This window comes from Microcaecilia unicolor, chromosome 7, assembly GCF_901765095.1.
Source record: "Microcaecilia unicolor chromosome 7, aMicUni1.1, whole genome shotgun sequence".
In the NCBI taxonomy this organism is placed as follows: domain Eukaryota; kingdom Metazoa; phylum Chordata; class Amphibia; order Gymnophiona; family Siphonopidae; genus Microcaecilia; species Microcaecilia unicolor.
Window position 1 is genome coordinate 194,626,751 of NC_044037.1, and position 20,440 is coordinate 194,647,190.

General features: G+C 45.0%; 1 protein-coding gene across 1 annotated transcript in view; it reads right to left on the reverse strand.

The window, feature by feature from the left end:
- NEMP2 (nuclear envelope integral membrane protein 2) overlaps positions 1 to 20,440 on the reverse strand; it is a 63,603-nt gene that overhangs the window by 17,872 nt on the left and 25,291 nt on the right. Inside the window, 2 exon segments of the mRNA XM_030210706.1 lie at positions 2,836 to 2,950; positions 4,793 to 4,886. Of these exon segments, the coding sequence (XP_030066566.1) occupies positions 2,836 to 2,950; positions 4,793 to 4,886 (209 nt within the window).

The following is a 20,440-nucleotide window of genomic DNA, read 5'->3' on the forward strand; positions in this document are numbered from 1 at the left end:
ACATCCTTCGCAAGATACGGCCTCCAAAACTGAACACAATACTCCAGGTGGGGCCTCACCAACGTCTTATACAGGGGCATTAAAACCTCCTTTCTTCTGCTGGTCACTCCTCTTTCTATACAGCCTAGCAATCTTCTAGCTACTGCCACCGCCTTGTCGCACTGTTTCGTCGCCTTCAGGTCCTCAGATACTATCACCCCAAGATCCCTCTCCCCGTCCGTGCCTATCAGACTCTCCCCGCCTAACACATACGTCTCCCTTGGATTTCTACTTCCCAAGTGCATCACTTTGCATTTCTTCGCATTGAATTTTAATTGCCAAACGTTAGACCATTCTTCTAGCTTCTTCAGATCTTTTTTCATGTTTTCCACACCCTCCGGGGTGTCCACTCTGTTGGAAATCTTGGTGTCATCAGCAAAAAGGCAAACCTTACCTTGTAACCCCTCGGCAATGTCACTCACAAATATATTGAACAGAATCGGCCCCAGCAACGATCCCTGAGGCACTCCACTACTCACCTTTCCCTCCTCCGAGCGAACTCCATTCACCACCACCCTCTGGCGTCTGTCCGTCAACCAGTTCCTAATCCAGTTCACCACTTCGGGTCCTATCTTCAGGCCGTCTAGTTTATTTAAGAGCCTCCTGTGGGGAACCGTGTCAAAAGCCTTGCTGAAATCTAAGTAGATGACGTCCATAGCACGTCCTTGATTTAATTCTCCTGTCACCCAGTCAAAGAATTCAATGAGATTCGTTTGGCACGATTTCCCTTTGGTGAAACCATGTTGTCTCGGATCTTGCAACTTATTGGCTTCCAGGAAATTCACTATCCTTTCCTTCAGCATGGCTTCCATTACTTTTCCAATAACCAAAGTAAGGCTTACCGGCCTGTAGTTTCCAGCTTCTTCCCTATCCCCACTTTTGTGAAGAGGGACCACCTCCGCCGTTCTCCAATCCCTTGGAACCTCTCCCGTCTCCAAGGATTTATTAAACAAGTCTTTAAGAGGACCCGCCAGAACCTCTCTGAGCTCCCTCAGTATTCTGGGGTGGATCCCGTCCGGCCCCATGGCTTTGTGCACCTTCAGCTTTCCAAGTTGTTGATACACACTCTCTTCTGTGAACGGCGCTCTATCCACCTCATTCTCAGGTGTACTTTTGCCAGTCCCTCTCGGTCCTTCCCCAGGGTTTTCTTCAGTGAAAACAGAACAAAAGTATCTATTTAGCAAATGGCTTTTTCTTCATCATTTTCTACATAGCGTTTTGTTGTATCTTTTAGTCTCACAATTCCCTTTATAGTCTTTCTCCTTTCACTAATATACCTGAAGAAGTTTTTGTCTCCCCTCCTTACATTTCTAGCCATTTGTTCTTCCGCTTGCGCCTTCGCCAGACGTACCTCTCTCTTGGCTTCTTTCAGTTTCATCCGGTATTCCTCCCTGTGTTTCTCCTCTTGAGATTTTCTATATTTCTGGAACGCTAACTCTTTAATCTTTATTTTCTCAGCCACTTGCTTTGAGAACCATATCGGTTTCCTTTTTCTCTTGCTTTTATTTACTCTCCTTACATAAAGGTCTGTGGCCCTGTTTATTACTTCTTTTAGCCTGGACCACTGTCCTTCCACTTCTCGTATGTCCTCCCAGCCCATCAGCTCCTTCCTCAGGTATTCTCCCATTTTGTTAAAGTCAGCTCGCTTGAAATCGAGGACTTTGAGTTTAGAGTGGCCGCCGTCCACATGAGCCGTTACATCAAAACAAACCGTTTGATGGTCACTGTTTCCCAGGTGCGCAGCCACTCGGACATTTGACACACTATCCCCATTTTGAGCACCAGATCCAATGTGGCTCCCTCCCTCGTGGGTTCGTTCACCATTTGTCTGAGCAGAGCACTTTGGAAAGTATCCACAATCTCTCTACTTCTTTCCGATTTTGCAGACGGAACCTTCCAATCTACATCCGGCAGATTAAAATCTCCCAACAACAGCACCTCTCTTTTCTTCCCCAACTTTTGAATATCAGCGATCAGATCTTTATCTAGTTCTTCCAATTGTGTCGGGGGTCTATAGACAACACCCACGTGGACCAATGTTCTATCCTCTCTTTTTAAGGTGATCCATATCGCTTCTTCCTTTCCCCAGTTCCCTGTCATTTCAGTCGCTGGGATATCATTTCTCACATACAGAGCTACTCCTCCACCTATACGTCCCTCTCTATCCTTCCTAAAAAGATTATAGCCTGGTATGTTTACATCCCATTCATGGGATGTCACTACAGATTGGATGTTCAAGCTTGAAGTTATGAAGCCCTTGGGACCAAAGGGTTAGCAGCAGTGATTTCAGTGTCTCACCTTCAGTAAGTTCTGTTTTGGTACACCCCAAGCATCTGGACTGGTCTGGCGAGGAAGGATAAATTACTTTTATCTGCTAATTTTCTTTCTATGAGCACTTCAGAGCAATCCAGAACCTACCCATGGTTCTTAACATTAGTCTGTTTTCTGTCTATTGAAGCACAAAGATTTTGATTTTTGCTAGTTCATTATTCCTGTTGGACCTTTAGTCTGCAGGGCTTTAACCTTCATTTGTGGTTCTGTGGTAAGTGATTCATTAGTTCCTAGAGGAATTTTTTTTCCTTTTAATTGCCTTTGCTCTTCTGCTTTGTTTTTGATAAATACTGACTGGCCAGGGGGTTGCACAGGATCCTTAAGTGATAACATTACAGCTCAGTAGTTCTCAGTCTCTACTTGCTGGCAGGACAGCACAAACCCTAGTGTCTGGACTGGTCTGGAGGGACTCAAATAAAGAAAATTAGTAGATAAGAACCAATTTACCCACCCTGACCAACTTACCAAACAGCCACTTTTTGTTTTCGTGCCACAACCAATTTATGTTCTCCTTTACGAAGTGAATGAAGAATATAGAAGAAATCCAGCTTCCACTCATTAAAACCCAGAAGATATTATGCTACAAATGAAAGAGACTGCTTAGTAAAGTGTCTAACTCATTTAAACAGAATATTCTATTTAGTATACACACAAAAAGTTTGAAAAACCTTAAAATGGAGCTGAATATACTTTTAAGATGGGTAGTTTTCAAAGCTATTTGAAAACTGTCCATCTAATGCGTAGGTATAAAGTACACACATTGATCCAATACATACATTTTTTTTTGGTGGGGGGGGGGGGGGGGGGGGGGGTTAGGGGGTACGGGAGACAAAGTTAGGACAAAAGGAATACAAGATTGAGAGGAGATTCCCTTAACGCAGAGGTCTGCTCAGTTGGCAATGGTGGGACCACTAATAAAGACATTTGCAGGGAGCCAATAGCCTGACTCACTATAGGACTAGGAATTTATGGCCCCTCTGTTGGCAGGGGGGGGGGGGGGGGGTGGTGGTGGCAGAATTCTGGTCTTCAGACAGAGAGGCCCCAGAATCATGACCAGTACTAGGATCTGAAGTACTAAAATATGCCTGTCCATAGGATCCTGAATGGGTTGAGACAGGCCTGATGGAAGAGATCGTACCTTCATTTTCTACCTTCTCACATTATCAGATCTTCCCCCCCTTGGTGCACTAAAGAGGTATATCCTTTCGGTCATGCACAACTAGGCATATACCTGTTGCCATGCACTGCTGCAGATCTCCATTTTAAAGTGGCACCATGGTCACTCCAGTGATGTTGGGTGGGGATGGAAGAGCACTGAGCTGACCCAGATCATAACCTTTCCCACTTCCTGTACAGAAGCAGCCTGAGCTGGAGCCTATATATACACGATAGTAGCATAATAGATGACGGCAGATAAAGTCTTGTATGGTCCATCCAGGCTGCCCAACAAGATAAGCTCATAGTATAAGATACTATATAATATATAGATCTTGCAGTCAGCAAAGCAAAGCAGTCCTCCACAGCTCTCCCCACATACAGTGCTCACTTCTCAAGCTAAAAGACAACTTTGATCTACCTTTTGGAATATGCCATGTACTTGTGATCCAGATCAGTCACTTTTGGAAACAGGATGCTGGGCTTGACGGACTTTTGATTCTGCATGGCTAATCTTAAGATACCCAATGGCAAGCACTGTAGGTAAAGACAGGGCAAACTGTCCTTGCTGTTCCAATGTCCTTTGCCCCAGTTTAAATATATCTGGATTGTCAAGCCACCCTACATTTTTTTAATTCATAGAAAACTATATTAACCATTGGGCTTAGGTATGATATTCTGTTATTTCATGGCCAGGACACATAACAGCTCTCCATCAAATACAGTAATAACAGAGTTTGCATACATTTACTAAGGCCTTTTAAAGATCACTGACATTAATGACTGCTCTGTATTGCAGAGGCAATAGAACTGTGGGCAGGCATTTTTGGCTTCTTGTGCTTAATTCATGCTGACATCGCAGATCATGCATCCTCACTGTGGTTTTCCTGAAAAGTGACAATCAGGCTCATGCATAGGTAATAAGATAGCTAATGGTGTTTTCATGGCTTGCAGCCAGATAAGCCCCGAACGCTTCATAATATGCTCTTTATTGCCCAATTTACTGTTATGCAGCCTCAGTGGCTGTACTCTGCTTCAGAATAGTGATACTGGTCCCCTTTAGCTTCACCTCAATAGATATCATGGCTTCCTTTTGTGCCTCTGATTGTATGAATGAAGATCATACATGTTCTGGAACCCAGTCATTATGTCACAAACAAAACACTGGTTGCAATTACTCATCTTTACTAGAGTACTAGTGTCTTTGTTTACTTACAAAATTATATACATATATATATATATAAATAAAATAAAACAAAAAAATTACCTTAGAAATAAATCTTTTAAGTAGAAACATGAGGAGAACCAATGTAGCAAGAATACCCACTGTTATTCCAGCTGAATAATAGACCATAGTACTCCTGTGAAGAACCAAATAGCTAATTATTCTAAGCCAGGAAAACAGCTCTGTACCATTTTTCAGCACCTCTTACTGCAAATCAATTTACATTTTGTTTAGCAATCAGTAAGAAACATTGAGAACTCTTGCAGTCATTCAGTTCACTTGCTCACTGCCCGAGATAAGATGCTTCCTGTGATTAAATCAATAAAACCCTTAAACCTCAGAACTACAGGGCTATTCAAATCCTGTATTTGTGCAACAGAGTGTAAACCATGTAATTGTACACACATAGGTCAATTAATAAAAATTCTGCAGGTAAAGCGGTGCTTGTTTTGCCTGTTTGAGATTATGTTTTCTAGCAGTTTGAAGAGACACTCGTGAGGGCAGGGTTGGTTTGTACTTGTGTGTCCACTCTGCCAGTTTTAATAGTACATGTGTTATTTTCTCTTGGGAAAATTATCTGTAGAAGTTAGTAGGTGAAGGTCTCTTTTCTGGCATAAGTTTCCAAGCTAAAATATGCATATACTTTTCATTAATACAGGCAGCTGTACAATTACCCTAAAATGTTCAGTGAATCTACAAATTGCATAATTGGTCATTATTCTTGCCAACCCAACAGAAGTTGGAAAGAATTATACAAAAGGGGTTGAACAGAAGGCCAATGACATCACCCAACAAGATAGAGGCGTAAGAGAGTTGCTCCTGATCTGCTGGTATGACCCAATAGCTGATTCCTACCCATCCACCCCCCCTCCCAAATTAAGGATATTGACCTGGGCTAGAGACGACCACCTGGGTCAGCTATGATGGGTTCCAAAAAGAAATTAGTCATTTAAAGGAATATTCCTAGGTGGGAGCTACAAGCTCAAGAAGCATGTCGGCATGAGAAAATGTGCCCATGTCAAGCAGCCCAGATAAGCTGACCAGCTAAAACTTGTCAGCAGCTCTGAAGGGGGAAGTGTGTGGCGATGCACTCGGCGGGAAGAAAGTAAAGCAATGGTTCGAGAAGCTGAGAACAACAATTATGTTGGAAATGGTGTCACCTATTGGTTTTGGTGTCAGAGGTAGGCCAGAGGCTGGAAGACCTGGAAATTAGGGTGGACACACATGGCAATTATTTGCAAACTCTGAGCCAGCTCATACAGGACCCTGAATGGGCGCAAGAGGAGCATGCAAACAAAATGGAGGACTTAAGAGAAGCACTCACCAATCTTTCTGTGGCTGTAATCCCAATTTTCGCAACCGCACAAAGTACAGGACCCTTGGGTGGCAGTGGCACAGGTCAATGATGTTGTATGGAGCACTCGCCCATGTCATGACTCCAAATGTGGGTTCTGTGACCACATTTGGTGTCATGATCAACCATTTGGGCAGTTTTGACTTAGAAAATAGGCTCTGTAAATTTAACCTACATACCTGGGGCCTGCTGAAGCTATAGAAGTACAAAGTTAGCGAGGCAGTGATTCAGAAAAATCAATACAATGATCCTATAGCATGCAGGGCGGGAAGAACCCCTGACAGAAACCAAACTCGGGTGGGCTCACAGGTTGTCCCCACTCTCCCAAAAAAGAACTGATCTAAGACATCTTTTTCTGTTATTTGGGGTTTAAAGTAAAGCAACATCTATTTAGCAGCCTCACAGATGGGCGATATACAGTGGGAAGGCTATGTGGTGCAAATCTTTGGAGATGTTTCGCCAATTATTGTACCTTGAGAAAAGAAGAGAGTTTTCAGAGATCACAAAATACTTTCAGAAAGAAAAATTCAAGTACGGCTGGCTATTTCCTTCAGCCTCACTGAATCAATCAACAATTATGGCTCAACTGGTAGCCGAAGCCCAGATAGAAGTGTAATGTTGGAGAGAGTGGGCCCCAAGAGTGTGCTAAGTGAGCAAGAAGAGGCAGAAAACGCTTGCAGGCTACTGAAGAGGCTGGGGCAGGCAGGAGGACCAAGCCTCGTGAACTCAAGGACTGCAGGAATTTGGGACTAGTAAACAATACTGGGTTGACATAATTATTGAGTCAGCTATAAGACAGTGTTGGTCAGGACTGTTGCAGTGATACTACTCTATGGTCAACTATGTTTGTTTTCTACAGTGAGGGTAAGGGGGGGCTTTAGTGAGGAGGGGAGGTGGGTTAGGTTTGGAAGAATTAGGGAGAGAAGTAGTATTTTGTTGAGGAACTTAAATGGGTTAGACCAGTTTTATCATCTCACTAGTAAAAAAGGTCTGTTTCTGACACAAATGAAACGGGCGCTAGCAAGGTTTTCCTCGGAGTGAGTATGTTTGAGACAGTGTGTGTGAGAGTGAGAAAGTGAATGTGCGAGTGTGTGTGTGTGTGACAGAGAGAGTGAAACTGGGTGCGAGTTTGTGCGACTGCGTACCTGAGACACAGTGAGTGTGAGAGTGAGAAAGTGTGTTTCACACAGATACAGTGTGTGTGAGAGAGAGAGAGTGTGTGTGCGACAGAGAGAGTGTGAGAGAGTATGTGTGCGATACACAGACTCTCTGTGAGACCAAGAGAGTGTATGAGACCGAGAGAGTGTGTGAGATGGACTGTGTGACACATAGCGAGTGAATGTGATACAGTGTGAGACATGAGACAGTGTGTGAGAGTGAGAAAGACACTGACTGTGAGAGAGTGTGTGTGTGTGAGAGAGAGAGTGTGTGACAGAGATATCCCCCTCCCTCTCTGGTCTCAGGACCCCATCCCCCCCTCCATCTTCCCCCTCCCTCTCCCCCCTCCCCCCTCTCAGGTCTCAGGACCCCCTCCCCCCCTCCCTCAGGTCTCAGGACCCCTCCCCTCTCTGGTCTCAGGACCTCCTCCCCCCCCTCTCTGATCTCAGCACCCCTTCCCCCTCTGGTCTCAGGTCCCCCTTCCCGTCTCAGGACCCCCTCCCCCTGGACCCCCTCCACCCCCCTCTCTCTGGTCTCAGGACCCCCTCCCCCTCTCTGGTCTCAGGACCCCCTCCCCGTCACCCCCCCCTCTGCTCTGGACCCCCTCCAACCCTCCCTCTCTGGTCTCAGTACCTCCTCCCGCCCTCCATCGTTGACCGTCTGCCCTCTGCATTGAAATCGCAGTCTCACCTCCGTGAAAGCAGCGGCACAGGCAGCATAACGCCTCCCTTTGGGCCTCCTTCTCTTCCTGTGTCCCGCCCTCATCTGATGCAACTTCCGCGAGGGCGGGATGCAAGGAGGGAAGGAGGACCGAAGGGAGGCGTTCTGCTGCCTGCAGCGCTACTTTCATGGAGGTGAGACTGCAATTTCAATGCAGGGGGCCCAGCCAGGTGGCGGACAGAAGGGGGGGGAGCGGCAGTGACCTCGAGGGGGGGGGGTGGAGGGGGGAGCAGTGGCTGCGGTGACCTCGGGGGGGGGGGTGGAGGGGGGAATGGTGGCGACCCTGGGGGGGTGGAGAGGCAACGGCGACCTTGGGGTGGTGGCGGCGAGGGTGGCAGGGGCTGGGCCTCATGCTGCTATTGTGCGGTTGGTCAGTGCTGCGTGTGACGTTAACCTGTGCTACTGAGCCTAGCAGACCAACTCCGAATAAGTCACGAACAGAGGCAGCAAGACCAATAGAACGTTGGAGGTGAGAATTATTATATAGGATAGTAACATTTTGAGTTGATTTGCTGGATTTGCTAAATTTATATAAAAATAAGTGCTAAAATAAAAGGGGTTGAGAATATTTTTGCTGCATTTGTACCCCACATTTTCCCACCTATTTGCAGGCTCAATGTGGCTTACACTATGTTGCAAAAGGTATAATCATAAACAGAGTAAGAGGTATGGTCTAATTTAACACATTAATGTGTAAGAAATTAGGTAGATAAGTCAGTAGAATGATTTACATAACACAAAATAAAACAGGTGAGATATAATGACCAATAGTAATGATATGATTAACAATCAAATTAGAAGGGATCAGTATTAGTTGGTTTAGATATAGAATGGAATCAAGTCATTAAGGAGGATTTTTATTGTAAGTCTCTTCGAACATGAATATGAAGAAAAACTTGCTGTGGAGACAAAAACTCATTTTAACACCTTTTTCAGGTACATCAGAAGCAGAAAAGCCTGTGAGAGAATCCATGGGACAGTTAGATCATGAAGGAGCAAAAGGGGCACTCAGGGAGGACAAGGCTATAGCAGAAAGATTGAATTAATTCTTTGCTTCAGTCTTTACGGAAGAAGATGTAATGATATCTACCTGTACTGGAAATGGTTTTCAAGGGTGGCGACATGGAGGAACTGAAAAATCTCAGTGAACCTGGAAGACGTACTGAGCCAAATTAAAGAGCAGTAAATCACCCAGACCGGATGGCATACACCCCAGGGTACTGAAAGAACTCAAACATGAAAATGCTGATCTGTTGTGAGTGATCTATAACCTGTTATTAAAATCATCCATAGTACCTGAAGATTAGAGAGTGGCCAATGTAATGCTGATTTTTAAAAAGGATTCCAGGGGTGATCCGTGAAATTACAGACCAGTAAGCCTTCAGACTTCAGTGCTGGGCAAAATAGTTGAAACTATTATAAAAAATAAAATTATGGAATACATAGACAAACATGGTTTAATGGGACAGAGTCAGCATGGGTTCATCCAAGGGAAGTCTTGCCTCACTAATTTGCTTTGTTTCTTTGAAGGTGTAAATAAACATATGGATAAAAGTGAGCCAGTTAACGTAGTGTATCTGGATTTTCAGAAAGCTTTTGACAAAGTTCCTCATGAGAGACTCGTGAGAAAATTAGAGTCATGGGATAGGAGGCAATGTTCTGTTGTGGATTCGGAATTGGTTATTGGACAGAAAACAGAGGGTAGGGTTAAATGGAGAAGAGAATCGCTGGGTGGCTGGAGGGGGGCAGGGGAGAGAGGACAATCACACACACACTCTCTCTCTCACAGACACACTCGCACCCAGTCTCACTCTCTCTCTGTCACACACACATACTCGCACGATGCTGCCAACCACACGGGGGGGGGGGGGGGAGAGGCAGGGGGTCCTGAGACCACAGGGGAGGGGAGGCGAATGCAGAGGGGGGAGGGGTTCCTGAGACCACAGAGGGAGGGGGGAGGTATCTCTGTCACACACACACTCTCTCACAGTCAGTGTCTTTCTCTCTCTCACACAGTCTCTCACACTATGTCTCACACTGTATCACATTCACTCTCTATGTGTCACACAGTCACTCTCACACACTCGGCCTCATACACTCTCTCGGTCTCACAGAGTCTGTGTATCGCACACATACTCTCTCACACTCTGTCTCACACACACTCTCACACACAATGCATCTGTGTGAAACACACTCTCTCTCTCACACTCACTGTGTTTCACATACGCACTCGCACACACTCTCATTCTCACACACACACACTCTCTCTCACAGACACACTCGCACCCAGACTCACTCACTCTCTCTGTGTCACACACACACACACACTCGCACATTCACTCTCTCTCTCACACAGTCACTCTCACACACACACACTCGCACATTCACTCTCTCTCTCACACAGTCACTCTCACACACACAATCTCAAACATATACATTCCGAGGAAAACCTTGCTAGTGCCCGTTTCATTTGTGTCAGAAACGGGCCTTATTTACTAGTTTATAAATGACCTGGAAAATGGAACAATAAGTGAGGTGATTAAATTTGCAGATGCCACAAAACTATTCAAAGTTGTCAAAACACATGCAGATTGTGAAAAATTGCAGGAAGACCTTAGGAAACTGGAAGAATAGGCATCCAAATGATAGATGAAATTTAATGTGGACAAATGCAAAATGATGCACATTGAGAAGAATAATCCGAATCATAGAAAAAGATCTAGGTGTCATTGTAGACACACTGAAATCTTCTGCCTAGTGTGTGGTGGCGGCCAAAAAAGCAAACAGGATGCTAGGAATTATTAGGAAAGGGATGCAAAGTAAGACCAAAAATATTATACTGCCTCTGTATTGCTTCACGTTGCAACCTCAACTTGAGTATTGCATTCAATTGTGGTTGCTGTATCTTTAAAAAAATGTTAGAGTGGAATTAGAAAAGATTCAAAGAAGAGCAAACAAAATGATAAAGGGGATGGATGGAATTCCTCCGCTATGACAAAAGGCTAAAGAAGTTAGGGCTCTTCAGATTGGAAAAGAAACAGCTCAGGGGGTATATAACTGAGGTCTGTAAAATCCTGTGTGGTGTAGAATGGGTAGAAATGAATCGATTTTTCAATCTTTCAAAAAGTACAAAGACCAGGGAACACTCAATGAAATTACATGGAAATACTTTTAACACAAATAGGAGATTAATGGTATATATTTGCAATAAACTTACTGAAAGGAATATTCCAAACACGACAGATGCAAGTTTCTCTATGTGACTAAGGCCAAGATGCACTAAAGTCATCGTTAGAGCCGTTCCATACCGAATTCCATAGCGAATCGGTAGGGAACGGCTATGCATCAAGGAAAGGGAATGCAAATGAGCTACTCGTTGTAGCTCACTTGCATTCTCTAGTCCTTCTTAAAACAGTCGGCGAAACGGCCAGTCAAGCATGCGCAGAGCAGCAAAGCGTTATGCTGGCTGCTCTGCACATGCCAAATACGCCTCCCTGTGCCGAAAGACCTGAAGGTCTCTGAGCCAATCACAGCGCTGTGATTGGCTCAGAGACTTCCAGGTCTCTCAGCTGAGTAAAGCACGGCCAAAAAACACGTTTTTTATTATTGAGGAGGTGAATGACGGTGAAAACAGACGGATTTTTTCGATGGCCGGCCTCAACTGCACTTTTGTTTTTATTATTGCGGAGGTGAATGATGGCGAAAATGGACGGCTTTTTTCGATGGCCGGCCTCAACTGCACTTTTCTTTTTATTATTGCGGAGGTGAATGGCGGCGAAAATGGACGGCTTTTTTTGATGGCCGGCCTCAACTGCACTTTTGTTTTTATTATTGCGGCGGGGGGGGGGGGGGGGCGGAATGACTTTTATAGCGGTTTTTTATCAGTTTTCAATCCCGCGCAGCACCGAGAGGTACAGACCTCTCGTTAGAGTTTCCAGCGTTAAGGCAATCGGAAAAGCTTAGTGCATCTCATTACAATAGGGTTGCTACACAATTTGCTCATCAACATTCCGTTTTCGTTAGCTGCTACCGCCGTCGTAAAATGGCTTTTAGTGCATGCCAGGGTTTACTACTTCCTCGTTAATGGCTCGTTAAGTTTAGTGCATCTGGCCCTAAGTCCAAAGTTACCTTTGTCTAAGCCTTTATTTAAAAAAAAAAAAAGGAGGAAAATGACTTCATAAGCTCAGCTTACCTTCTCCACTTAAAGACAAACTGGAACTCGCTGCTAGAGGATGTGGTAACAGAAGTTAGTGTATCTGGGTTTAAAAAAAGGTCTGGACAAATTCCTGGAGGAAAATTCCATAGTCTGTTATTGAGATGGACATGGGGGAAGCCACTGCTTGCCCTGGGATTGGTAACATGGAATGTTGCTACTAACTGGGTTTCTGCCAGGTACTTGTGACCTGGAATGTCCACTGTTGGAAGCAGGATACTAGGCTAGATGGGCCACTGGTCTGACTCAGTATGGCTATTCTTATGTTTCTCCTTTTGGGACAAAATAACTCTCTAAAAATTTAACGGAATGGGATGAAATTTGGAACGTGTGGAAAACTGGTAGAAAAACACAATGGACACACAACACAGAACCCTACACACAGGCAACACATGCAGACCCCAGAGATACACACACAGGGAATGTAAATAATTCTCTATCCCATTATTTCACTTTCTTTTTTTTGTTAATTTTACTGTGAAAATAGTTTTAAGAATCATGCAGTTTTATCATGGTTACTATGTGGAATGCCAAGTAACATTTGTTGCTGTGAGCACGGCCAGCTTAAGCCGTTGGCAAACTTTGCACATACTGGGCCAGATTCTGTAAATGGTGTCTAAAAAATAAGCGTGTCCAAAAATAGCGCTTGGCGCTATTCTATAAACCACTCCTAAAGTTAGGCGCGGTTTATAGAATAGCGCATAAGGCTGGGGAACGTGTCTACATTTAGGCACAGCCATTAACGCCACTGAGAACTTGGTGTAAATACCTGTGCCTAAATGTAGGCGCATTCCATCCAATTCTACAACCACGTGTGTAAATTTGAGGAATGTCCCCGACACGCCCACACCCTTCCCATGGCCACACCTTCTTTTCAGCTATGTGCGTTAGAATTTACGCACACCTCTTTTTAGAATATACCTATAAATATGCATGCATAAATTCCAAATATTGCCAATTAGTACTGATAATTTTTAACTCTAAACAAGTGGGGAATGTGTTCAGAGCATGTCTTCCCCCCTTCATGTAAATGCATATGTGTGTTGGCGGGGGGAGCTGGTTGATATGTGTGTACATGTTTGAATATGTGTCTGTGCGTGTATGTATGCTTTCTGTGTGTCTGTGATCAGGAGAGGAGATGAGAGGGGAAGGCAGTTTGAAAGGTACAATTTCTTTAATCACTGTGTAAAAGTGAATCAATGTATATATAGTGGAACTCTTGGACTATCTTCTCTCATAGAAAGGTATTGGAGTATTTTTGGATGGGGTTCATTTCTTTTCCTCTGTCAATGCAGAAACTTCACTTTTGCAGCACAGAAACTTCCTCCAGATCACCATCTCCTTTCCTGCCACTAAAGCTGCCTTCCAGCAGAGTTGCCAGATGGTGAAAAATGTTCCAATCATAGGCGGTCGGTGGCCCAACTGTTTGGGGAGGCTAAAGGGGGCAGGGTTAGGGGTGGGGCCATGGGTGGAGCTTAAATCCATAATTGTCTGATAACACACAGAAAAAATAAATAAATAAAAATAAAAGTCACAATTAATACTTTTTATTAAATTTAGATATTAGCTATGTATCATATGTCAAAGAATAAAGTGGTTGCTCAAAGCATATACTAACCACAATCACTCAACTGCAAAACACTATGCACAACTTTGTGCAAAAACACACTCAGAACCTTACTGTACCATAAATATTACACTGGGCAGAACCTAATACACCAATATACCACCCATACGGAAAATGCAGACCGTCAACAATATGAAACAAGGGATCATAATATCACAATTCTCATGTAGAGCCACAAAACACCCTAATTCATGTTTAATGTGGGATAAAATGCCATAAATAAGTAAAAAAATATAAACTTTTAATGTTGAGCATCTGATTCTCAAAGTGGACATATTCCAAACACTATAATAAAAATAAAATGATCTTTTCTACTTTTGTTGTCTGGTGACTGTTTTTCTGATCATGCTGGCCTAGTATCCGATTCTGCTGCTATCAGTCCTCTTAACTCCATTCCCAGGGCTTCCTTTCCATTTATTTCTTTTCTTTCCGCCTTTCTTCTTCATTTCTTGCCTTACATCCGTAAGTAAAAGCTGGGTCCTCTGCAGACTTGACTGTCCAGTGGATCCAGCTTCTGCCTATTTTCTCCATCGATGTGCAGGTTTTCTCCCTTTTCCCTCATCTTATCTCCTTCCTCTCTCTTCCCTCCCCTCCATCTATGCCCAGTATTTTTTCTCTCTCCCTTCCCCTCCATCCATGTGCATCTCCTTCCTCTGTCTTCCCTCCTCTCCATGCATATCCAGAATTTCTCCCCTTCATTCATGTGCATCTCCTTCCTGTCTTCCCTTCCCTCCATCCATGTCCAGCAACCCTCCTCTCTCCCCTGTCCTCCATCCATCCAAGTCCACCAACCCTCTTCTCCCCTCTAGCCACCCATGTCCAACAACCCTCCTCTCTCTCCCCTGCCTCCCCTCCATCCACCCATGTCCAGCAACCCTACTCTCCCCTCTAGCCACCCACCCATGTCCAGCAAATCTTCTCTCCCCTGACCTCCCCTCCACCCATTCCAGCAACCCTCCTCTCTCCCCTGCCCTCCCCTCCATCCATGTCCAGCAACCCTGTTCTCTCCCCTGCCCTCCATCCACCCATGTCCAGCAACCCTGCTCTCCCCTCTTGCCACCCACCCATGTCCAGCAACCCTCCTCTCTCCCCTGCCATCCCCTCTACCCACCCATTCCAGCAACCCTCCTCTCTCCCCTGCCATCCCCTCTATCCACCCATTCCAGCAACCCTCCTCTCCCCTGCCATCCCCTCTATCCACCCATTCCAGCAACCCTCCTCTCCCCTGCCCTCCATGCACATCCAGCAATTCCCATCTGTCTCCTGCCCCCCTCCATCCATACCCAGCCCGATTCTCCTCTCCCCTGCCTCCATCCATCTGGGCCAGCGGCGCCCTGGGTCTCCCCTTTCCCTCCCCTTGCTTACTATCTGCCCCGCGCCAGCTGTAATTTACCTCCGCTCCGTCCCCAGCGTCGACTTGGCCGCATCATTTCAAAACCCGCCCTGCTGCCCGTCTCTATTCTCCCTTCGCTCCCTTCGTGACGTGATTCGTGCCGCAGAGTCCCGCCTTTTGACATCATTTCCTCGAGGGCGGGACTCTGTCTGCAGAACGAATCACGTCGCGAAGGGAGCGAGGGGAGAATAGAGACGGGCAGCAGGGCGGGCTTTGAAATGATGCGGCCAACGCTGGGGACGGAACGGAGGTAAATTAAAGATGGCACGGGGCAGATAGTAATTAACGGAAAGGGAGGGAAGGGGACACTCACGGCGCCACTCGTCCAGCTGGGGAGGCTTAGCCTCCCCAAGCCTCTTATACCGGGCGCCTATGGTTCCAATCATGCCCAAAAGTAGCCCAACACCAAACATAGCTATGTGAGGAGCAGGGGGATGTGTCCCTCCCCCTCTCCCTTCATATAGATATTTTTTGTGTTAATTTTGGGCATGACTTGGGCTGTAGTCCCTGCCTCACCTGTGTGCTGTTCAACTTGCTCTGCTCTCTCTCCTAGACACAAGCATTTTGGTCTCCCTGCACCATAATTAAGTACATTTTAAAATTCACAAATGGGGCTCTGCATGGTTCTGACTGCCAACTCATTGGTCTGGACTGGTCTAGCAGGATTCAAGGAAAGGACATTAAAAGGCATGACTACATTTCTCCTTCTGGAGTATTTAATTCTGAGCCTGCTGAATGTTAAGTTCTGGTTATAAGCCTACTTCGAAACTTTAGTATGTCTCCTCCCTTTAGGGCTTATGTATTTTATTATCCTCAGTCAGTCTGGTAACACTCGCTCACTCCACCTTGGTGCCACTGGTGGTTGCCTACTTGCACACTTCTTTCAATAGCCTTCCCAGTATAACTCTGTTTTGACACTTGTAAATTTACATGATTTCCAAAATAATTTCAGTTTATCTGAAGCAGGAAGGTAGTTATGCTGTTAACAAAATTGTAAGTTTTATGTTAAACTGTACCTGCTGTACACCACCTTGGGTGAATCTCTTCATAAAGGCGGTTAATAAATCCCAATATAACAAATAAATAAAACATTTATAGACAGACCTGGGTGGAGCAGGAGCAATTATGATCTCACCTCTTTTCCTTCTGCCAGCAGTGTACTTACCAAGGAAAAAAAATTCTTCCTGGTAGCTATTGAATAAGTCCATTTGACAAAGTCCCTTGTCACATATTAGCTTGTTTATACCTTAATCCTACGCTGACAACAGGGGCTCAACTAACTGAAAAAAATGACCCAGCAGAATGCGTTGCTCCTTTAACAGCATTAAAAAGTCTCATTTGTCTGGCAACCCACAATTAAAACAAGTGGCAATAAGTTACAACTAGAACTAATACTACACATATCCACAAATAAGTGTTGGTCATTTGTTCTTTTTTTTTGCAGAAGACTAGTCACTATGAATCACAAATATGAAAGCTACACAGGCATCTTACCTTTCTTCCCCAAATTTCCATCAGCTTTAGTTCGTACCATCTTTTTCTCTATCTTCTAACTCGCACAGTACCACAAAACCGAACACAGGCATTCCTTCCCACCGAGGTTTAAAGGCGCTGACGCCTGCTCCAGGTCCAGGTGCTGAATGAGTAGCACTCCCTCCAATTCTGAAAGGAAATACGCCTTCTTGGCTCTGCTGCAGGCTGAGCCAGTCCCACTGCCACCCCCAGGACTCTCAGCGCTGCGGGCCGGAGCGCAGGCTGTAGCCGCCGGTACAGTCGGGGATCTCAGCAAAACTCCCCCGCCGCTGCCCGCATCCACCTCGAACATAGCAACGGCAGCGCTGCCGCCCAGCTCTCGGGGAAGAAGGGGTGGAATGTAGCTGACCGTGTAGACCCTCCTCTCTGGGAACGCGCGGCTCTGGGGGCGGGAGACACCAAGTTCCAGCTACTGCCTTGCTTGCTGCTACAGTACTGCACTGCAGCAGCACTCCCAACTCTTGGTCTAATAATAAGCTGCGGCCGCTGCTGAGCGCTCCCGACTTTCTCCTCTCTTGGTCTAGCAAGCAGTGTGCACCGCGCGTGAGCGCAGTCATGACGACAAGGCACATGGGGAGGCCTGGATCCCGCCTCTCTCGCCTTCCCTATTGGTTAAATTTGACCATGGGAGGGAAGGTACAACACAGGAAAACAGAACAACCAGCGGGCCGCAGCGGTGAAAACTGCCCAAAAAGTTGCAACCTGTGTATTTTAAAAAACAGATAATTATTAGAACAAAATGCAGTGACGTTGGAGCAAAACCATGTAAACTAATACTATGCAAACTGACTCCAACGTGAATGTATTAGTGTTGAATTGGTATGGCAGAGAAAAGCCCTCAGAAACCGCTGGCAAACTGCCTGCGGTTTAGTGCGTGGTTATATATTACTCAAATTATAACTCACACAGCGTTTCTATCACTGGGCAAAAAACTCTGTCAGGCCTGGGCTAAATTGTTTAAAAAGCCTCAACAAAATATATTAACTGATAGCGGTGCTTTTAAAGAAGCAGGCCCCACTCATAGCCTGGATTAGTTCAGCATAACAGAAAAAAGACTTAGCTTTAAACTGAATTCAAGCACTCAGTTCAAAGCTAAGTCTTTTTTCTGTTATGCTGAACTAATCCAGGCTATGAGTGGGGCCTGCTTCTTTAAAAGCACCGCTATCAGTTAATATATTTTGTTGAGGCTTTTTAAACAATTTAGCCCAGGCCTGACAGAGTTTTTTGCCCAGTGATAGAAACGCTGTGTGAGTTATAATTTGAGTAATATATAACCACGCACTAAACCGCAGGCAGTTTGCCAGCGGTTTCTGAGGGCTTTTCTCTGCCATACCAATTCAACACTAATACATTTACGTTGGAGTCAGTTTGCATAGTATTATTTTAAAAAAACCCCGCGGGTGCCACAGGGACCTGTCCAATTCCGCAGGAAAAGCACAGACCTGGCAATTTTGCCTTCCAGTCCTCCCCCCGCCTGGATCCTACCTACAGTCTCTGCTGCTAGTTACAGTGAAAGCAGGCAGGACAGACTCACATGTTTGTGTGTGTGTGTGGGGTGGGGGGGTGGGGGGGGGGGACTATAGAACTGCAGTTAGAGGTTTTAAACTCAGAAAAATGTCCACATATATTAATCATCCTTCTACCTTCTGGACATTCTGCTGACTTAAAAAGAAAAAAAGACAGACAGTAGGCAGTCCTAATCACTTCTCAACAGGCTCCCCCTAAACATGCAGGCACAAGACTCCTGGATTCTATATATGGGCGGCGAATTGTGCACGTTAAATTAGGCGCACGCCCAATTTACATACACACCTTAATTGAGTATAGAGCCAATCGGTGGTGATACTTGGCCGATAACAACCAATTATCCACACATTTGAAATCAGATAACCTAAAATATTAGACAGGATAAAATACTACCATTAAGTGCAAAGAATTAACATAAAATGCACTCTATCATGAATGGGTGAAAAATAAGGTATAAAGCAGGGGTATCGCTTTGTATTGCTCCCACATCTCAAAAAAGATACAGTGCAATTAGAAAAGGTACAGAGAAGGGTGATGAAAATGACAAAGGGGATGGGACGACTTCCCTATGAGGAAAGGCTGAAACGGCTTGGGTTCTTCAGCTTGGAGAAAAGATGGCTGAGGGGAGATATGATAGAGGTATATAAAATACTAAGTGGAGTGGAACAGGTAGACGCAAATCCCTTGTTTACTCTTTCCAAAAATAGTAGGACTAGGGGGCATGCAATGAAGCTGCAAAGTAGTAAATTTAAAACGAATTGGAAAAAATATTTCTTCACTCAACGTGTAATTAAACTCTGGGATTCATTGCCAGAGAATGTGGTAAAAGCAGTTAGCTTTGCAGGGTTTAAAAAAAAAAAGGTTTGGATAGCTTCCTAAAAGAAAAGTCCATAAGCCTTTATTAAGATGGACTTGATAAAATCCACTGCTCATTTCTGGGAGAAGCAGCATAAAATGTATTATACTATTTTGGGATCTTGCCAGGTACTTGTGACATGGATTGGCCACTGTTGGAAATAGGATACTGGGCTTGATGGACCTTCGGTCTGTCCCAGTATGGCAACACTTATGTAAGCAGGCATACTTTTCTGTGCAGTTTAAGACTTCAAATGTCCCAAGGGAATATTTACTCCCTTCCTGGTGAACCTGTCACCTTCTGAGTAGTCTGTCACAGAGCCTCATGCTCCTGCTGCAGGCTCTGCAGAGGGTCTGAAGGCAGCTTGGGATATCTCACTTCAGAAGCAAGTTCTGAATTTGGGGAGAATAAAACTGTTATATTTAGTACTATAACCCTCAGAGAATATTTCAACCTCGCAGACAAGTTGGCTATGCTGAAATGTATCTTTAGAATCATACAGCAACACTACACTGTTCACACTGTCAGTGCATCCACTTCCTCCTTGGGGGGGGGGGGGGGGCAGATCAGGGCTGGTACAAGAATTTTGCTATCTAAATCTGGGGACCCCTCCCCCAATACTTTCATCTCTATGGGCATGTACCTCCTTCACCTCTCTCTCTCCAAGAACATGTCACCACCTCCTTGCCTTGTTGCTCTTCAAAGTAGTTGGAATAGTCTGGTGATGGTAGCAGTATCACTCCCTCTGTCCTTGCGTGCAGAGACTAAGCCAGCCCACCCCTGCAGTCCCTGCAGCAGCCTTGCTTCCTGCTGTATAAATTTAGAAGAGAATTCTATAAATGGTGCTGAAATTCGGGCGTTGAAAAAATTCAGCACTAAACGCTATTCTATAAAGGGCATGCACATTATACAGAATAGCACTTAGTGCAGATCCCATGTATAACTTTTGGCGCCAGACTTACGCCTGCTGAAACCTGATGCAAATGCTGGTGGCCAACTTAGGCACGCTTAGGCCTTATTCAGTAAGTTCGCAACTTTTTGGAATGCTCATAGCCACGCCCACTTTTGAGATCCATGCTATGGAAGTCAGGTGCTGAGCCTTATAGAATAGTGAGCAAATTTTAATGAGTGCCAATTAACAGCAATAATTGGTTGTCAGCACCAAATTATTGATGGTTCAGATCTTAGTCTCCAATTTGGGCACACTTCTGAGATACACGCACAAATGAAGTTTGGTGCACAGTTTTGGGCGTCATATATATATAATCCGGAGGTTACTGTTCAGATCAGAAACTGCATGGAAATGGTA